The following is a 21,847-nucleotide window of genomic DNA, read 5'->3' on the forward strand; positions in this document are numbered from 1 at the left end:
CATTAAATAGTGTTGGCGAGAGGCAGCATCCTTGTCGAACTCCCCTTCCAATTGCACTCTCTTCCGTCAGTTCTTCCCCTATCCTAACACTTACTTGTTGGTTCATGTATAAGTTTCTTATTAGTCTTCTATCTTTCCATTCCAACCCTATCTTCGTTAGAACTCCCAACAACAATTCCCAATTCACGCGGTCAAAAACCTTTTCAAGATCAATAAATATAACATACACCTCTTTCCCTTTTTCTATAAATCTTTCACCGATCGCCCTTAATAATCCAATTGCATCTCTTGTGCCCTTGCCTCTTCTGAGCCCGACCTGCTCCTCCTCAACCTCTTTATTTGTTCTTTCATATAACCGTCTGTTCAGTATTCGGAGCAGAATTTTAGCTGCATGAGATATGAGACTAATAGTTCTATAATCCTCACATCTCTTTGGGTTCGATTTCTTAGCCATCGGTATCATGATCGTTTTTAGAAAGTCTCTTGGCCATTCTCCTGTTTCATATATTTCATTGCATAGTCGCCACAATTCTTTCTTTACCTTGTCTCCTATATTTTTAATGAATTCTATTGGTATGTTATCTATTCCTGTTGCCTTTCCATTCCTAATCTCGGATATAGCCTTTTCAAACTCATCCCGAAGAATACTAAATCCTTTATCATTATGTAATTGTTCAATAATTAACATAAGCAGGCATTCATTAATTTATATTAATATAATAATTAACAAAACTAATAAGCGGGTGATTGATGACTCAGTGGTAGAGTTTTCATCTATGGTATTCTAACCCAGGACATGTGGGTTTTCGATGGCTAATTTTGTGTTCGAAAATTTTCCCGGTGGTACTCTTGGTTCCCTTTCTTATATTTGTTCCATCATCACTTATTAACGAATTTAGTTTATCAAAACTCTATAGCCATATATTCATTCTGTCCGTCAGTGAAACAAACAGTCTCAAGAACTATCTGATGGATTACCAATCAATTTTGGCCATGATGTACAGAGTCAATAGTTAAGAATCGAGTTCCCTGATGAATGTAATATTCAAACCGGAAGCGGTACAAATCAACCATTTCCGGTTTTAACGTTAATCATTATATAGTAAATATGGTAATAGATAGCGAGAAGCGGTTTCCAGTAATCGACATATATAACATTCATGTAGATAGAATGTTACCCAGTTTGTGCATCTGCTGAAAATAATGAGCTTAGGTATTTAGAGAGCATTTTCCGCTTTAGAAAATGTGTGCTTGGTAAAGAATGTAGAGAATTAGCTGAGTCAGGCACGTAGCTAGAATATGGTAATAGGAAGGGGGGGGGGGGGTCTGTCACGAAATACTGTGGTTATTTACCAGGGGCTCAATAATTCTAAACTATTTTATTGGCAACATATATTGGTTCGTTTAGCCAAGATTTCTAATGGGGGCATGATATGAAATACTGTGGTTACACACCAGAGGCTCGATCAATCTAAATATTTTACTGACAACATACCCATATTGATTGGTTAGGACAATAAAATGAGGATATATTAGTAAGTATTTTAATAAGAAGCTATGAAGAAATCTCGAGTAAAAGAATATAAAAAAAAGTATTGAAAAAGATATCGTCTTCCGAGGTCATTCGAACGGTGTCGAGAATTTTGCGTCTGGGAAATTTGCGCCCTACCTCAAGAACAGGGAAAATTGCGCCTGCGATGTACCTCCACCGGGAAGTTTGAGCCCTGCGAAATAAAAGAACCTATTGGAGCTTACGCATTTGCTCGGAGGGGCTGACATTACAGCATAAACAATCCTCCCCCCACAGCCATGCCATTTGTGATTTATTTTCATTGTGGCTATATAAGGGGAGAATAAACTTCAATATAAGCCAAAAGAACACAACGGATCAACGCAATCAGTGCTTCTTCCAGAGATGATTTTGGGGGAACACTGGCCTCCCCAGAGCTCTCAGAGTGCCCCCTCGGAGGAGACCAAAATAATACGTCTATAATATAATAATAAATAGAATAGTACCAGCAGTGACCCCCCTCCGGAATACTAAATGTGCCCCCCGGAACATTTTTCCTGAAAGAACGACTGAACGCAATTGTGTGTTTGAAGTGTAATTCCAGCAAGTAAACACACTGTACATAGTTTTCTTGATAATATTACTGAACTGATTTAACATTCACTTTACATTTTCTTTTCTATATTTTGTGTCCTGAAAAGCCAAACAACTCGCAAGGATTGTGAACAGAGATATCTGGGTAGAGCCAAACAGCCTTTTGTAGATTAAATTATACTCTTTGATTATATTAATAAATAATTATATATCAGTCATTTATACGTTTATTGTAAATTTTGTAGTATAATGAAAAATTGTATTTGTATGGATTGCCCTTTAGTGAACTAAAATTGTATTTTTTTCATTTGTTCGGAATATTATAACGGATGGAGTAACTCACTGAGACGATGAGAGGCAAGCCTAGTTCAAGTGCGAGTGGAAGTTACTTTAAACAATACAATAATAAGTTGAATTGTAGGGCGCTAACATCCCAGTGCAAATATATAGCCGGTGCATTTTCCCCTCTTTTTGGGGTAGGGCGCAAACATCCCAGTGCAAACATATTGCGAGCGCATTTTTTCCTATTTTTGTGGTAGGGCGCAAATTTCCCGGGCGCAAAATTCTCGCATTCAAGGAAAATATAATGTCCGTGAAGTTGACAAGCCACTTATGTCAGACTCCAATTTCGACTTTAAACGTCGCTAGTGCTACGTTAGTGTTCGATAGTGACGCAAATCGTTAGTACTCCAACTGCATGCCAACACGCCCACTTCTAAGAATCATCTCAAAAATGAGGTTAACCGTTAGAGCAAGTAAGTGCTCATTGGTGCCATTAACATTAACGTTAATGCCTCCATCGTACGGCCCTTTGAGTAATAATAACACCACGTTTTTTGCTAGTCTCAATGCGTCCCTATATTCTCGCAAACATTCTGACGTGCCCAAGTTAGTTACTTTTTTTGGGGGGGACTATTGTTTATCTGTTATTGTTTATTGTTTATTGCTAGTCTGCAGAGTAGTCCTTACATTAATATGCCATTGTCCTTGATAATCATTGCGTATTTACAAGCAATTTGTTATTACTGTTAGAAAATATCAAAAAACAACAGATAAAATCTACTACTTAACGGTTCATATTTTTCTTTTACAGTACATAAACGATTAATAATAATAATAATAATAATAATAATAATAATAATAATAATAATAATAATAATAATAATAATAAGACTATTCCAGCATAAAAGTTATCAATTGCATCACACTGGCAACAAACGACGCATATTTTAACTTCATAAAAAATCGTTTCTCACGATTTTCTGGAAAACTACGTATGATAACATCTTCATTATGTCAAGTTGTTTATCTCAGTGTGATATATGTCTTACCTCTGGACAATATCACAGTAAAACAAAAATTAAATATTAGGAGTACATCGTACTTTTGGACTACATCTCATTAACCATGGGAAGATTGAGTAGTGTATACTTTAGGATGTAAGTTTCAGCTTAACTTGCATCATACATTCTTACGATTACAAAAAGGAAATTTGTTCGTTTGCATTTGAACAAAATTCTTAGGTTTACAAAAAGAAAAAATAATTTTTCCGAATTCCGGATTTTTTCCGAATTTCGGATTTTTTCCGAATTCCGGAATTTTTCTGAATTCCGGATTTTTTCCAAAATCCGGAATTTTTCCGAATTCCGGAATTTTTCCGAAATCCGGATTTTTTCCGAATTCCGGATTTTTCCGAATTCCGGAATTTTTCTGAATTCCGGATTTTTTCCGAAATCCGGAATTTTCCGAATTCCGGATTTTTCCGAAATCCGGAATTTTTCCGAATTCCGGAATTTTTCTGAATTCCGGATTTTTTCCGAATTCCGGAATTTTTGTGAATTCCGGATTTTTTCCGAAATCCGGAATTTTTCCGAATTCCGGAATTTTCCGATTTTACTTTCCGGATTCCGGAAAGTAAAAATTCCGGAATTGGCCATCCCTAATATATATAATAGTGTGTAAAAAGTGTCTGAGAATTTTGCAGTGAACTTTTGAAAGTGGTACCCATTAATACACTGAAGACACCGAATATATATATAAGAATGTGAATTCACAACTCGATCTATCTTGAAGGCCCAGTCTTTCTCTGAGGATGCTTCCAGATTAAAGGAACCGAAATTATCAAGGAAAATAACATTAAATCAACTTTTATTTTCTATACGAAATTATCATTTTTTAAAATATATTTTTCTCTTGCAGAAAGTGCATCCACGAAATACTCACTAGAGAAAGTATATCAAGCGAATGTTGTAAATGGAAAGATATTTGCCATTCTCTGGCTATCTTCGGAATATATTCTAACGTGTGGTCCAGACGGAAAGTTGGAAATTTGGAAGTTGAATTCATCAGGTTAGACCATTTATTGTGATCTCTTTGGTACGAATTTCTGTTTGGTATTTGTTAAAAGTAGAGGAAAATATCAAATCCAGATAAGTATGAAACTGTGTGTGAAAGTAAGAAACTGTCCAATGGCATTTATTTAATGATCGACCTGAAACACCGATGCAACTTATTAATATCAAATTGTGTTTTAGAAATTTCTCTGAAGTAGCTGAATTTAGTGCATTGCGAATGTGTTTATACGAAATGTAAGAATGTAATTTTAATAAATTTATCACTTAAAAATAAGGGTTAGAAAGTATAATTCTGACTTGCATAGTTTTCTGAATTGCACTTTTCGTAAGTATATTAAATATTTCGTATATTCTGTGTATATCTGTGCTGAATCTTTATTTTGTATAAAGGTTCTTAGTTATGACAGTTCTTAGTTAGCCTCTTAATTATGACAAGACAAATGGCTGTATTCAATGTGAAGTGACGTTCAGACTTCATTAGCATTTTGCTGATCACATTATTGCTAAGTTAAATTGCCGAAATGGTTAGTAACAAACTGTACAAACTTCTGCGATTATGATAATTCATACGAGGGTAATTCAGAAACTAATGCCTCCAAACCCTACTTGGCCAATAGTACTCCAAACATTCTGAACTGTTTATCATTAATGCACTGATGTTTAAGCTATAGAATATCATTTGTTTCACCTTCCCATCTCTTCTCGTTCCAAAGTAATGGAGCAATCCATGGTATCCAATGGTAACGTTCGGTTGAAATAGCGGGCTGTCATTGAATTTCTGACTGCGGAAGGTTTGCACCCAGGAACATTCATCGCCGGCGACGAGTCGTGGATACACCATTACGACCCGAAAACGAAGCGTCAATCGATGGAGTGCCGCCACACATCCTCTTCCCCGCCAAAAAATTCAGAGTTGTCCAATCTGCTAGCAAAGTGTCGTTGGCATTCTGCTTCATTCTGGCTACAGTCCGAATCTTGCGCCGTGCGACTTTCGGCTCTTCCCAAAACTTAAGGATGACGCAGAGGTGGAAACAGCGGTTCGGCAATGGTGTCGCCTGCGGCCACCACAATTCTTCGCCAACGGCATGAAAAACCTTGTTTCGCATTAAGACAAGTATGTTGCTCTAATGGGAAATGTTGAACAATGATATCACCATTTGTGACTGACATTGCAGGCTTTCCACTGATGCTTGTATCGGTGCTATCTGTCAAACGCAAATAAAGGTATCACTTTGGAGGCATTACTTTCTGAATCAGCCTCATACAAATGAATACTTACAAGTAGTATGTGCGTTACTGTTAAAAATATATGTATCAGGACTGCGTGTGTCATTGTTCGGACTAATTATATAACAATAGTACAGTGCGCTACAAATTTCTATCTAGTTTAGCTTAAAAGTCAAGCATTTTTAAACATTAGGGGCAAAGCGCAATTCATCAGAAATCTGTAACACGGTTAAAGATATCTACTTGAGTATTGTCATTCGACGATTTATAGGAATTAGAAATGCAATAATTGTTTCGAATTATTTGGGATGCCTTTAATATCACACGGCTGAATAATAGGACTCGAATAACTGTCTTACGAAGTCTACTTGATAGGAATGGCACAAGGTCTTAATCATTATATCTTTCCCAACGTTGCAAATGTAATGTAATATTTACTACGTAGATGAATCTGTTGCTGTACCAACTTCATGCTCATCGTTCTCGCTTCCAACTCCCGAGATCATCCTCGGCACCCTCCAAGGTCCTTCGTTTTCTGCAATCTACGAACTTCCAAGTTGCAGCCTACATTAGGATTAGGATTAGGAATTAGATTTCTAGACTTTCACCATGTTAACCCGTCACGTATGAGGGATGACATTCCTCGACGATCACACTATCCGAGGAAAGGGAAGGAAGGAAGCGGCCTGGGATCTGTATGTTAGGTACCATCCCTGCATTTGCCTGGTGTGAATAAGGAAAACCAAGGGTAACTCACTCAGGATGGCTGGCCTAAGAAAGTTTTTACACTTTTTCGACCGAGTGTCCCCACCGGGAATCGAACCAATCGAATCAGACCGCTTGCACCAAAGACGAGAGCGTTAGCGACTACGGTATGCGGGACCACAGTTGCAGCGTAGAGATTAGCTAAGACTTTCTTATGAAGCTCCTTCCAACGTATTGCATGTATGAATACTTCCTCTGCCTATGGCGTTATGTCTACGTTTCCTCTTTTATTTAATTCCTTAAACAACTAAGCTATTTACAGTTTTGGTTTTATATCATTCTCAAAATAAAAGTACGAAACTATTGAGCTTTAGGTATTTCACAAAGACACAACCCGCTACTTAACAGTATATACTTTCACGTATACAGAATATAAATAAATATATACGTACGTTTGTACGTTGTACGTTTGTCTCGACGTTTTCGGAACGTACGCGTCAGAATTTACTCTCAACCACGTCATTTTGATATGTGACCAATTGATTCTTATATGTCTGATATGTATACAATACCCGCTCTTCGCACGGAGAGAATACGTTCCATTTTAGACATAAAGGAATGCATTTGGATTTAAACTGCATCGAAAGTGTCTCTGATCGTCTCAGCGATCTCGAAAACTGTGGATTCGACACTAATATCGGTAATTTTCGATCATTTTTAAATATCTCCTTCCTCCTCTTTCCCTAAGTTGGACCGTTAAAGTTAAATAATAATAATAATAATAATAATAATAATAATAATAATAATAATAATAATAATAATAATAATAATAAAAATCCCAGCCCCGAATCTTATCTACGTTGAAAATGTGATCGAGATCGGTCGGATGGTTCAAGAAATACGAAGTCGCAAATATAGCCACTTTTATTTTTATTTACATACATAGTTGAACTTAATTTAAAATTCTCGAGTTAATCAGTTTTGGGCTAGATACGCGTATCGTTAAACTTGCTGTAGATTGTTGTCTTGCGGGTGTCGTAGTGAAATTCTTGATTAGTGTATATTCCAATACCAGTTTCATCTTAATAAGTGGCATGGCTATCGCATAGCATCAATTTTAGGTTTACAAAAATACACGGGCGTCTCTGGCGGAGGTACGAGGGTGACGCGCCCCCCCCCCCCCAATATTTTGAAGTACAAAATATTCAATATTTTATTCTAATTTAAGTTATTTACTAACGACAGAATATCATATAAATAATAATAATTATATTTAGGCTGTAAAACGATTGTAATCGAAAAATGCAATGAAATTAAATCTTTTGAGTTTTACACGCTTATGTCAGTGAGGCTAAAGGAGACGGTGATGATGCGTAATGAATGAAATGATAGAATGAAAAAAGTGGGAGGAAATGGGAGAACCCCGAGGAAACCCACGCACACGGTGTTTGTCCACCACAAAGTTCACTTGGGGGTTTGGATCGAACCCGGGACCACAAGCACCAGAGGTGAACGTTCTACCACTGAGCCACCGCGGCCCCTATGATTGTAATCGAGTTCTTGATATACCTTAGGGGGTCCGTGAAGGTAAGCAGAAAGGTAGCAAATATTATCGAAGTTAATAAACAGGTTGGGCTAGGTAGTACCATTTAAATCACAACCTTTGGTGTCTCCCCCAAATTTTATATGCCAGAGACGCCAGTGCAAAAATATGATTTTTCGGGGAAACTACGCAGGAGGATTCACTCACCCATATCATTTTGTTCAGCACAATGAGATTTATCGTTTGGTATGTCTCATCTTTGGACAAAATGTTTTCCATTAAATGCTAATAATATTGTAGAATTTCGCGTTCACCATTAACAAAATGTTAATATTTATCCATAAGTAAAGTTGAGTCACTTTTAACCTACGAAGTACTCGCGATTTTCTTTTCTTTCTTTCTTTGTTTATTTACACTTTGGGCACACCGTTGAACGGTCATAGCCGTTGTATAAGAATCCCTATACTTATTCATAGTATAGTTCTGAAAGTCTGAAAATCCACTTTAAGACAGTTCGCACCAGGGTGTCTATCGGTCACGAAAGTCATGAAAAAGTTACGAAATCAGAAGACGGCCATGAAAGTCAAGAAAAAGTCACAAAATTTAGCTTTTGGGTCACGATTTTTTGAAAATCTGTACAAACATAAGTATAGACTGGAAAAGTTATAAAAAGTTAAAATTCACACCAAAAATGTCTATGGTCTGCTTTAGACGCTACCAAATCGCAAGCAAAGCATGCTTCTATCGCATGCATGAAAATTCGGTCCAATTCGCGCCCAAATTCGCTCTTGAAAATGTTACTAAATTTTATGTTTTTGGGAAAAGAAAAAGTCACGAAATTTCATTTTGGAATTTTAGTAGACACCCTGTGGACCCATAATGTCACAGGAGGGGTATGATGTCAGGAGAACTTGTACAGTTCGCTACTTACATGCTTACATATTCGCAATTACTGATTGGAACGATGAGTTGCATATCTGTTAACTAGAAATGAAAATTCTTCTACATAAATCATCCAAAAAACATAAAATCTGCGTCCAAATACGAAGCACTCCTTATCTCTTCTACGGCAGTGATTTAAATTATTAGTATGTGGTGTAAAATTTAAATGAAACAGGAAATTATATTCGAAGAAGAGGATAATTCGGTTGACGTAACCTATCGCATTGTTTTCTTCAGTTGTTTTTAGTTTTAAAATATCTGGTTTTGGAAGAGTTGAATACCGAAAAGTTGAGTTGAGTTGAACTTGAGTGTAACGTCCCTTTCACTTTTTCAGCAGCAAGGTTATATGAGACATGGACCTACTGATTAATGTGGAATCCAAACCAAATGAGCTCCCGCTGGGAATTGAATCCGGGTCTCCCACGCCAAAGGCGCGTACGCTAACCGTTTAGCCACGAAAGAGCTCTACCTAAAAGTTGAATTCTACAGGTCAATAATAGTTGGTTCATGGTTTCTATTTAAAAATTCTTATTATACAGCAGTTCAAGATCTGTAGTTGGTTGATAGATTTAGAGTTTAGCATCTTGTTCAGCACCTAGGCTATGTGAGACGGGGACCTACAGGTTAACGTGGAATCTGAACCACATGCGCTCCCTCTGGGAAGTCAACCCGGGTCTTCCGCAGCCACGAGGGAGCTCCACACAGTTCAAGCTCAACTATTTAATATTTGCTATTTGTGATCTTACATAGGAACACGTACCAAGCAGTTTTCGGTACACACAAAAGAGGAATATCTTACCATCAGATTTTAAACTCATCCTATCACTTTTGATATACAGAATAGTCAAAGAATTTCACATATCATGTCTTGTATGTAGCAGCAGATTTTCTTCGTATACACCGAGAAAGAGAGTAGGAAAGCCTCAAGCATATTGTGTCTTTTGGATACTTTAAGGTACGACAGTTTTTATGTACCAGTTCTCTATTTGTACTTCTACCATGACAGTTCAGAGTACGCTGCTGGTGCGCAATTACCCTGCGATTCGTGTTATAATTGCAAAGTGTGATTTCTATATCCACTAATTTCTCATGATTCAGTGGTATCAAGTTTGACAAACAGTAGTATGTATGTGTATGTTTACTTGTTGTAATAGTAGTAATATGTATAAAATTGTATTTTATTAAAGATGTCACACTGGATAAGGTACGTGAATGTATTCTTCCGCCGTGCAAAGAACGCTGGATGATGGCAGCTTGCCTTCGTTGGCCTTACTTATTGTGTGGTGATCGTGGAGGTAGTGTTTACCTATATTGCCTGACAGATGATGGAGATATGGTTTGTGTAGGTAATATTCTCAGATTTGTAAAATCTTTAATTCTACATAGGATTTTTTTTTTTTTTTTTTAGCAGCATATTATATATAAGCAATGTTCAAATAGACACTAATTACTCTTTTTAGTTTGACTCGATTTATTTCAAAGAGAACCTTGTTTGTAAGAACAATAAATAAATTATTTATTTAGCATTCTTAAGTTCGATTTGGATTCATGCGTAACATTATACTGTTTTCCGCCATCTTATTTTTCTGTTCGATTCATTTTACTTTTAACTACGTACTTCACGTGTTGTGTGCGGGTCCAATATCATTGAAATTCTGGATTATTTTTTTATTATTGCTGTATTATAGCAATGATAGAACATTACGAAAAGATAAATAGAAGTTTTGAATTGGAAACATTCGTAAAATTGCCTTCTACTAAATCTGGTCTCTAGAATTTAGTAATCTGAATTTTTTGTTTTAAATCACTGAAATTTAAGATTCAGGAGAATGTATATTGGAAACGGCAATATAATTTATTTTGTGATATTTCGTATATAGACTCGAGGAAATGATGTGAACTTTAGGTGTAGTGTTTATCGTATGTTAAATATTATATCTGAGCTTGTTAACTAATAATGTTTACCTGATGAGACGTAAATCAGGCGTTCTAATGACACGCTGAGGCATTCTAATAATCATTTCTACTTACAAGTATATGTAATTCCTAAGTACCACTGGCAATTCCGAGCTTTCGACTCTCCCCGTGATTCTTGGTCGTTGATGATAAACACAGGAGACAAAAAAAAAATAAAAATATCAGAGAAAGATAAAATAAAAAGAACGGACTTATTATCTGTTTCAGAATATAAGATTCTTGTCTCACCCACTACCAAAAGGGTAACCCAACCCTTGTTAGGACGATTTTTGGTGGATGTTGCCATATATTCAATGTCATTAGATAGAACAAACGAAAAAGAAAAGAAAGGGAAACAAGTGAGAAATAAAGGCATAATGTTATTACTTTTTAAAAATAATAAAAGAAATCTGGAGAAAAGGGGACATTTGGCAACTTCTTTTTCTCTTTCTAACCGAGGGTCTCCTATTGTTTTCTTAGATTTTTGGGCTGTTGACAAGGGAGTCGGGTTGATTTTGAGTTTAACGTCTCTTTCAGCAGCGAAGCTGTATGAGACGGGACCTACTGGTTAACGTGGAATCCGAACCACATGAGCTTCCGCCAGGAAACGAACCCGGGTCTTCCACACCAAAGGCGCGTACTCTAACCGCTTAGCTACAAAGGAGTTCCTGTTGACAAGGGACAGAGGCATGGGAGTGTCCTGTGGATTTCCAGGAATCGAGGCTTTCTTGTTCTGAAACCTAGTATACCAGGCTAGAGCAATGCTGGAGACAACTTGTCAAAAACCATAGATCACAGTCAGATGATGGACGCGTGGATTTTTTTATGGTGGAATTAATTTGCTCAAGAGAAGGAGAGTTAAAAACTCGGAAGTCCAAGTGGTATTCAGAATTGCATAAGCTTGTAAGTTTGATTTCCTTTGATTTGATTTTCTTTATTCGAAAATAGAAATATAGCTACAGTAGAATATGTATTTAGGATTAAATTTATTTAATTTGTTTATTTTTCTTTCTTTACTTGAATATTTTCAAACTGTCATCATACCACGCCTGCAAATGTAAGCACTACTGACTCGTATTCATACAACATACTGTTGTTACATAACTTAGGTATTTTTATATCTTTATAGTAATAGGTGTTTGTTCTAAGAAATTTTGCATAAAAGATATGTTATCTTTCACAGCATCCAAAACAAAAATTCTGGAGACTTCATGGGAGAAGTGGAGTAACACATATTACTTGGTGTGAAGATCAGTTTGTTTCTACAGGACGAGATGGAACAATAAGATTTTATGATTTAAATGAAGAAGAAATGTATGTTCAGCGTTTGTGTGCTAATCGATTAGCAGTGGATTGGGCAGCTCGAATACTTCCTTATAAAGGAGATATTCTGGTTCTTGGTTTCCATGAGGTATGTAGCATTTTAGAAGGAAATAATAACAATCGATTATTCACAGGAAATGCTTTTATTTATTAAAGAAATTATTTAATGTCTATAGAAGCATAGTTTTTACCTTTTCTACTATGTGGATGAGCAGGTTCGGAACCAACTCTGTAGGAGCGGACGCAGGGTACATAAAACGTTGGAAAGTTCCTACGGAAACGCCATTGAATGAACCCAGAAGATAGACAAATATACAAAATCAGAGTTTTGTCATTGCCAGTAGATATTCGGTATTATTAGCCTTCCAAATTCGGCTACGCATAATTATGAAAAATTTTATTGAACGACTATGTTTGTTTATCTGTCGACAGGCAGCAGAGCAAAAACTTTAAGAGATAGCAAGAAGCTGTCTTGTGAAATTGATTCAGCTTTCCAGGGATACGTTTCATATCTGTTAATCCTCTGTTCAAGCCGGAAGTAATAAAAATAAACCGTTTTCGGTTTTAACATTGACCATCGTGAAGTAAAAACGTAATAGATAGCGAGAAAGGTTTTCAGCATTCTATTCATCGTCTTAAGAATGCATTCTTGTTTCCATCCTACTATCTCTACAGAAACCGAAATATATCAACAACTTTCGGTTTCAACTTTTCTTTTCCATATAGCAAAAACAATATGGGATAGTGAGAAGCGTTTTTTGGGATAGATTCAGTATCCTGTGATTAGGTTTTATTTACTCCCTTAACCTTATATTTAAAACTGAAGTAGTAAAAATAGATAATTTCCGGTTTCAATGCTGATCGCCGTAGAGCAAAACCTGTAATAAATAGGGAGAACTGGTTTCTTGCAATCGATCCAACATCCGAACAATGTTTTATGTTTCTCTACTTCAACCAGTAGTGGTAGAAATCCACTACAACTTGCTGTTCCAATATTGATTTTCATTAAGGAATAACGGTAACAGCGAGGAATGGCTTTTTGGTATGGATTTAGCGATGCCAAGAATAAATTTCATCTCGACCTTTATCCAGCGTTTCAAAACGGAAGTGGTGGAACGAATTTCCGGTTTCAACAATGATCCTTATAACAAGAAATCGGTAATAGATAGGGAGAAGCACGACATAGGTAGTTTCTATTTCTAACTCTATTTTACTACTGCAACTAGAAGTGGTCACGTTAAGAGATAGCAATAAATGGCTTCTTGATGTGTGTTACGTTTGTTAAAACTGATCCAGCGATAATGGGAAGAGAGTAATTAAACAGGATGCCCACTCAACTGTGAAAACCGTGAATAAGCCGTGGATTTCGTATACCGTGAGGAGGCCGCGTTGGTTCAGTGATAGAGTTTTCACGTTTCACCTCTGGCGCGTGGGATCCCTAGTTAGATCCCAATTCGTGTCCATTGGGCTTTATGGCAGACAAACACCGTGTACGTGAGTTTTCTCGGGCTTTCCCATTTCCGTTCACTTTCTTCATTCTATCATTTCATTCATTTCTCATCATCACTGTCTCCTTCAGCCTACACCTCATAACAGTAAAACTGAAATATTTCATTTCATTTTTTTCGTGTACCGTCAGAAAACATGGAATAAGTCGTGAATTTCATTAACAAATCTTGAAGATCTAGAATACTTTCAAATTAATAGAAGAAAAGTTTTAAATAAAAGTTGAGATAAGTGTTATTTTTAAAAAATATTTTCTCGTTTCTTGTAAATACAGTTGACATAATAAGGTTGAATGAGGACAAGTTTAATTATTCCATTGCAACGTACCAACAGCCTCACTGCGCCTTGGATCCCGCACCTGCTGTTTTTATTGTGATTATGTGGTCAGTAATGATTTTTTTAATAAACGTTTTAACAGTGAAATTGAAAATTTTTGAACCGTGAAAAAGCCTTGAATTCGATAATTTAGTTTAAATGATGTAGCATATTGAAAAAAAAAGTTTTCGATTAAAACTTGTATTGGAAACAGTGCACATTGCTTTTGTTCGTTATGGTGCTGTCATCTATGAACTTACTTCGCTTGAGGTGACCTATCAAACTCTGTATTTCTTCAAGGTAATCGTTTGCAACAACATCAAATTCTCGTTGTGTAAAATATTGTAGTATTTCATAATGGAGCGTCGTGAAAATGAATTAGTTAAAGTATTATAATTAATGGGTTTGTATATGGAACCGGGATCATGTCTTGGTGTGTGGTTAATATACACTTTTTTTTCTTTTTTTTTTTTTTTTTCAAATTCTAGCCTTTTTGTTTTCGTAGTGCTTAGATTTAACGTTGTAGTGTGTATTGGTCACCCATTCGGAATATGAACCTGGCTCCTGCCATATTTAATATTGTTACTATTGATTTAATTGGATAAGTAACCTAATTCGACTTAATACTTTACTTCAAAATTCGAAGTCTAAAGGTATACGAATTATTTATTAAATGATGAAATTTCATATTAATGTTCGATCACCTTCCGACGTTGAAACCGTGATTTAATGGAACACTATAAAGCAGGAATCATTTTACTTATGTTATTTGTTAGTTAGTTTGTTATAATGAATTATATGTCTATTGAAATTGATTCCTTCCATTATACAAATTTAATACCCTTTCACCTAAGTCTGATATCTGTAACGACTCGAAAATGCAGTGTATTTTTTTTTTCTGACATGATTGCTGCAATGAGAACTCTGAATAAGTAGTAGTAGTATTCAATGTTGGTATTGAATTAATATGGTACTATTATGGAAATAGTTAGCACTAAGACGACCTATTAGTAGAGACGAAACTTTTTTGCAACAATTTTGATATTTTGTAGCATTAATTATCTCAATTTTCGCATTTATGTCGCATTTATTATTTTCTTAAATGTAGCACAAGTTGTATATATATGGTACTTGTAAACAGTATATTTTTGGTAGCAAGGTGTATCTAATACAAAAATACCTTAATTAGGTGCAAATTCTAGCTAATATATTCACTGAAATATAGAAATTAATACAAAATTTTAAACATTTCCTCTAACCTCATCCTTAGTTAAAGTATAATATGCAGCAAGACGTTATCAATCCTTCTTTTAAGTTTGTTCTCCTGTCAGTAACAATAATATTATATTTCGAAAAGAATCTCTCAGCATCACCATTCGAGACTGGTATCCATATTGAACGTAACGAGCTGAGAGAAAAATACCTGTGGTTAATTTTTAAACTGTTTCACAATGATACAATGTCAACTTCCTTATCCTTACTGTTAAGAACTTCAATAACCTTACTTTTAAATTTCCGTAAGCAACCCAACAGATCATAAACATTTTCACCACTAAACACAGTTAACGATTTAAACAACAGTTCAGTTTTATTGATGTCTACATCTTTATGAAGTGAAACAGTTTCTGGATCAAATAACTCGCAGAGCTTTTCGTACTCTCCACACAGAATTGTCGTCACTTGCTTGCGTGTAGTTTTGCAGCTTCATCAATACTTTTGACACACAGCTTTTCAACTTTACTTCCACTTCAGCCTGGTGAGAAGCACTATACTTTTTAATTAACTCTGCAGTAGGAGACTCAGATTTTCCTCCTTGAGCTAACTTTTAATTTATTTTGCAAGTTTTCGTTTTCCCGACAATAAGGTGAGCATAAGGGTCCCGGCTGGCCTTAGCGACGCACAAAGAGGCGTTGAAAATCCCAGAAAGTGACATCACGCCATGCAAGCTTACGGATTTTATGAACAACTTAATTTAGCGTCGTGCACGTTTTCGGTAAAATGCAACGATTTTTAAGTTAAATAATATTGGAAATGCGCTTTTTAGCAATAATTAGCAAGAATTCCACTTTTCCGCTTTTATTCGCATTTATCGCACGTAATGTCGAATTTCGCAAAAATTCACGATAATATAGACGTGGTTTTCTGGCTCTGAAACGAAAAATTTGAGGTTTCCTGAAACATATACGTTTTTTTAACGTTTCGCTCATATCGCATTTGCGAAAAAGTTTTGTCTCTACCTATTAGCAACTACCACATATCCAATATTTCGTGATTCTGTACCTCACTTATCTTTATTATTCCAGTAACCAATAACATTGCTGGGTATTATGTTATCTACATGATACGTACTACAATCTCATCCATACCACGAATAACTGGTCATTTTTTTTTTTTAAGTCCATTTCTGCCTTAATCTTAAAATCTACATCTTTCTTCCAGTATGTCAAAAAACTATCTATCAGCATAGAATAACAGCCGCTTATTCCCTTCCACAAAGCTTGTGCATAATATTTCATCATATTCAGCCCACAAATACAATTCACTTCCCAACAATATGGATTCAGCGTCCTACAAATAAGTTTCATCAGGATTTTTATCCTTTTATTCTAACCGGAAGTGGTGGACATATGCTATTTCCAGTTTCAATCCTGATCTCCATAGTGATAAAACAGTCATAGATAGCGAGAAACATTTCTTAAAATATGGATTCAGTACCGCAAGGATAGACTCCATCTCCAACTTCATTCATCGATTGCAACCGAAAGTGATGGAAAACTACTACCACTTCCGATTCAGTTCTGACCTCCATAGACTAGAAACGGTAAGAGATACTAAGAAGTCGCTTTTTGGTATGGATTTAGCGGGACACGGTGACTTAGTGCTAGAGCGCTTACCTCTGGTGCCTGGGGTCCCTGGTTCGATCCCGGCCAAGTATTTTGTGGTGGACAACATCGTGTCTGTGGGATTTCTCGGGTTATTCTCATTTCCTCTCACATTGTCATTCCATCAATTCATCATCATCATTCAGTTGCCTTGATCATCCATCTCCCTTAGACTAAAGGGGTAATTATGGGGCGTAAAACTGAAAGAATGATATGGATTTAGCATCATAAGCATGGATTTCTCTCAAGTTTTAATACTAAAACCAGAAGTAGTAAAAATTAGTTTCAATATTGGTTCAACTTTCAGTTTCAATATTGGTTCCTTTATAGTGATAATTGTAACCAATAACAAGAAACTGTAATATGAATCCAGCTTCCGAAGAACGCGGGTTCTTCTTTTGACCTTATCCCTCTTATTACAACTGGAAGTTATAGTTACTACTTTCCGGTTTCAGTATTGATTTTGCATAGTGTGGAAGCCTGTCGTAGTTTTATCATGTAAAATGAAACTCACTTGTTAAATATGTTACACCGTCTGGACGTAATGCTTATAATAGCGCTTGACGCCATCTTGGTTTATCCAAGTACAACCTTTTTTTGTTAGAACGAGAGGCTGACAGTAGCGGAAGAGAGAAATAAGGGAGGACACTGAGCAGTAAAGTAATATCGTTTTCGTATAATTGTTCATATTGTAAACATAATATTGTTTCATCTTTACGTGTGTCCTCTTATGCAGTTGATTGTTTTGCATTGATTTTGTGAGCAGAAATCCTGTAGGAACTTGCGTCCGTCACTAAATGACGTTTAGCGGCGAAGTACTAGTCCTTCCGGTTATGTGTTTAAGAATAAAAACTAAGTTGTAAGGTAACAACAATTTGTAATCACGAACCAAGAGAACCTGGATTATATAACAGATAAGTGTACATTTAGGAACGGTTATGCGTGATTGCTATTTGCACAAATTAACTGTACTATATATTTGCAATTTGCTTATTGCTTCAAGCATGCGATTCTGGATTGTTGAACATACTGTCACTCTTTCGTGTTTCCATAGGGCAATGGTAGGTTGAAGAAGGTGGTCAGAGAAGATGGAGATAAATTTATTAGAGAAATTAATACTGGTTGTGAATTACAGAGCTCCCTCCTGGCAATATATTTAGGGACGTGAGACTCAGGTTCGATTTCCGGTGGGAATTCATGTGGTTCGACTCCCACGTTAATCTGCAGGTCAATGTATCATATAGTCTCGGTGCTAAAAGGAACGTTAAACTCTAATCTAACCAATCTTTCAAAGTTACGTAGAAGTAAGGATTTGGGTTTTTGGTATTTTGCGAGTGAAATATGTGGGGTTGTTCGCATAGGAGGGTGTCAAGGGATTGAGGTCACTAATTTGTTCGTGTGTGTGTTCATTTTAAGGTGTCGGGGTGTAGGTAGTAGGAAAGGTATATGGAATAAAAGATGCGTGAATAGGAATATAAAAATCACATGACTGTGTTGTCCGATTGAATTTGTTAATATCTTTAAAAAAAACTACACAGAACCTATTCAATTCAAATAACTTAGGATGGAAGAAATATCATAATATCCTATAACTCATTAACATTAGAGATTCTTTAATATGTTCTTGTTTCTACAAAATAAATATTTTTATGTATTTCAGATGAAGTTTATAATATGGAGTTGCAGAGAACAGCGATTATTGTTAGAGATATACTGTGGAGGAGGGCATCGATCATGGGATTTTATATTAGAGGATGACCACTTGCATTTTGTATTCATTAAGGAAAAAGATGTACACACCGTATCTACTTCCTTCACGAAGTATGTTAAACCTGTTTTAATGGTAAGTGGATATACTTTTAATAACGATATCAACATCATGTCTTAATATTTCTGCTTCAGAAAATTCTGCAAGAAGAATGTCCACATGCTTTACCCTACACATTAGTACTTTTTAAAATTTAATTTACATTTCTAGAGAAATATAAAATTGTGTTCGTAGCTTGTTTCAGCGTGCAGAAGTTCTGTCCTTCAGAGAGTATTTCAGTTCAAGTATTAATACTAAGTTTATAGTAATAGATTTTAACAGGGGCGGCTCTATCGTATAGTCACAAAGTCACCTGTGCCTTCCCCAGATATTCAGGGTGTTAATGAACTCCATGGCATAAATTTAGAAAGTGATTTCTTATATCAAATGCAACATAATAATTCCAATAAACATGTGTCGGAATACACCTCCTTTCGGAGTTATAAACCGTCGAAAACGTAAAACATCACCAGGGTGTCTATCAGTCACGAAAGTCCCCAGAAAGTCACGAAATCAGAAAATGGTCATGAAAGTCAAGAAATTTAGCTTTTGGGTCACGATTTTTTTATCTGTACAGATATAAGTACAGATTGTAAAACGTTGTTCTATAAAACGTCAAAATTCACCACCAAAAATGTCGGTGGTCGGATTTAGACGCTATCAAATCGCAAGCAAAGCACGCCTTTGTCGCATGCATGAAAATTCGCCCCAATTCGCACCCAAATTCGCTCTTGAGAATATTAGGAAATTTTATGGTTTGGTAAAGAAAAGGTCACGAAAAAGTAACGAAATTTCATTTCCGAATTTTAGTAGACACTCTGATAATGTTTTAAAACCCCGTGGCTTGAAAATTATGAGACCTGTCGCCAGCAGTTCAAGAATTACAGCTTCCCCACATAACGAGTTCTTAATTTGTACTTAAAAATATGTCCCCGTATCCCAGCTTACTTTATACAATTCGTAACCCCGGTAACTGAGGATTGTAAAAAATTTATATTTAGATAGGGTGCATACCGGTTCCTGTGTAATTCCCTGAACCTCTTGGAAGAGGTCCCATAATTTTCAAGCCAGGGCATTTTAAAATGTAATGTTTCGCATTTTTGGCGGTTTGCAACTCTGAAAGGAGGCGTTTTCCGACACATGTTTATTTGATTTTTTCTTTCATTTGATATAACGAATCACCTCCTAAAGTTATGACACAGAGTTATCGAAAGACCAAATTTGATTTTACTTTTAATTTTTTTCAAGATTTTCTCCTCAGAATACAGTAATTAAATGTTTTATGTGTGTTGTTATGGGATAATAAAGATGTAACCACTAGTGAGATTGAAATATTTTTTAAAAATCCCCAGGCAAAAAAGATCCGCTAAAAAACTTTTTTAATTAAAAAAGCCGATTTTTTCGTATGTCTTGCATATCTATTTATCACACAGGAGGCAAGACTCGTTTTCCTTTTCTTAGAAGTGCTAGATTATAATTCAAATTAGAACTTTTTTTTTCGTCTAACGAAAGATGACAAAAAGGAAAGTGGCAAACAATAACTTGAAAACATCAAATTAGCAGTTTTGTGCAGGAATCTGAAAATAACCAAAATAAAATTTTAGCTTTATCAGTGAGATTCCAAATATTGAGGAATTTAGCACTATGTATTTGAAAAAGATTTTCATGTGATTTATGTAAGTATTTTAACTAATGAAAATAAATATGTCATTTTGATGCATGTACTTTCCTATTTTTCAGGCAGGTATTCATATAAAACACATTGGGTGTGCAAAATGTATTGCACTGCATGCTGGCAGTGATCATTATTCTCTCATAGTGGCTGGAAGTGAAGATACTACAGTGCGCGTATTGAATCCTCAAGATGAACTGAGAGCTCTTGCTATCTTACGGAGTCACATATCAAGTGTTAGGACGCTTGCTGTGTGCCTCACAGATACCCCAGAAAGACGAAATTATGCGGCAGATGTTCTGGTGTTTTCAGCTGGAGGTCGAGCACAAATGAAAGTTTGGAGGGTGATGGTGAAAGATCAAGGTTTGTGTGTAATTGCTAGTACAGAATAATAATAATAATAATCCATTGTACTAATTTTAATATTACTATCACTACTACCAGGAAGCAGAGTGGCTCGGTGGTAGAGTGTTCAATTGTGATCCGAAGGGTCCTTGCGTTGATCCCAGGCCATGAGAGTTTCTTGTGAATAATATCGTGTCCGTGGATTTTCTCGTAGTTTTTCCGTTTCCTTCTACATTCTTATTTCACCAATTATTTTATAATCACTCGCTCTCATTAGTCATTTGCTTGCTTTAGCCTAAAGCGAATAACGTGGAACGTTAAATAAAAATAATATAATCAACAGTAACAACAACAACCACCACCACCACCACCACCACCACCACCACCACCACCACCACCACCACCACCACCATCATCATCATCATCATCATCATCATCATCATCATCATCATCATCATCATCATCATCATCATCATCATCATCATCATCATCATCATCATCATCATCATCATCATCATCATCATCATCATCATCATCATCATCATCATCATCATCATCATCATCATCATCATCATCATCATCATCATCATCATCATCATCATCATCATCATCATCATCATCATCATCATCATCATCATCATCATCATCATCATCATCATCATCATCATCATCATCATCATCATCATCATCATCATCATCATCATCATCATCATCATCATCATCATCATCATCATCATCATCGTCGTCGTCGTCGTCGTCGTCGTCGTCGTCGTCGTCTGAACAATATAGAATGCGAGATTATAGTTTGTTTCACTCAAGCATTATACTATACAGAACTTAAGATGTTCCTAGAGTTCCGAAACAAACTACAGGTTTTGGGTTAGATATCTCCAGAGCAAGCTAAAGGGGAGATGGCCAATTGCACATTGGTAGCTGTCTATGGAATCCAGGTGAGCCTGTGGCGCTGCTGTTTCCTCGTCACGTGATCCGTGGTGTCACTGTTGTCTCCGTCGTCTGCAGCTATAGTTTTCCGTAGTAAGATGCACATTTTTAGATGTTTGTAAACACAACCTGGAATGTATACCCACTTTGAACTGCCATAAAGGATTTCTTTTCCAACCTACAGAATTACATTTCTGGGGAAAGTAATGCCACAGTCCAGTTTG

At 36.1% G+C, this 21,847-nt stretch overlaps 1 protein-coding gene across 2 annotated transcripts in view; it reads left to right on the forward strand.

Annotated features, from left to right (window-relative positions):
• Window positions 1-21,847, forward strand: part of LOC145662964 (tRNA (34-2'-O)-methyltransferase regulator WDR6) — an 87,166-nt gene that overhangs the window by 39,470 nt on the left and 25,849 nt on the right. For both annotated transcript variants that reach the window (XM_081729041.1, XM_081729049.1), the window contains exons 9-13: window positions 4,304-4,453; window positions 10,063-10,217; window positions 12,015-12,242; window positions 18,518-18,700; window positions 20,405-20,699. In XM_081729041.1, the coding sequence (XP_081585167.1) occupies window positions 4,304-4,453; window positions 10,063-10,217; window positions 12,015-12,242; window positions 18,518-18,700; window positions 20,405-20,699 (1,011 nt within the window). The remainder of the gene's footprint in view (window positions 1-4,303; window positions 4,454-10,062; window positions 10,218-12,014; window positions 12,243-18,517; window positions 18,701-20,404; window positions 20,700-21,847) is intronic.

Source organism: Thermobia domestica, chromosome 1 (assembly GCF_964235325.1).
Source record: "Thermobia domestica chromosome 1, izTheDome1.hap1.1, whole genome shotgun sequence".
Lineage (NCBI taxonomy): Eukaryota > Metazoa > Arthropoda > Insecta > Zygentoma > Lepismatidae > Thermobia > Thermobia domestica.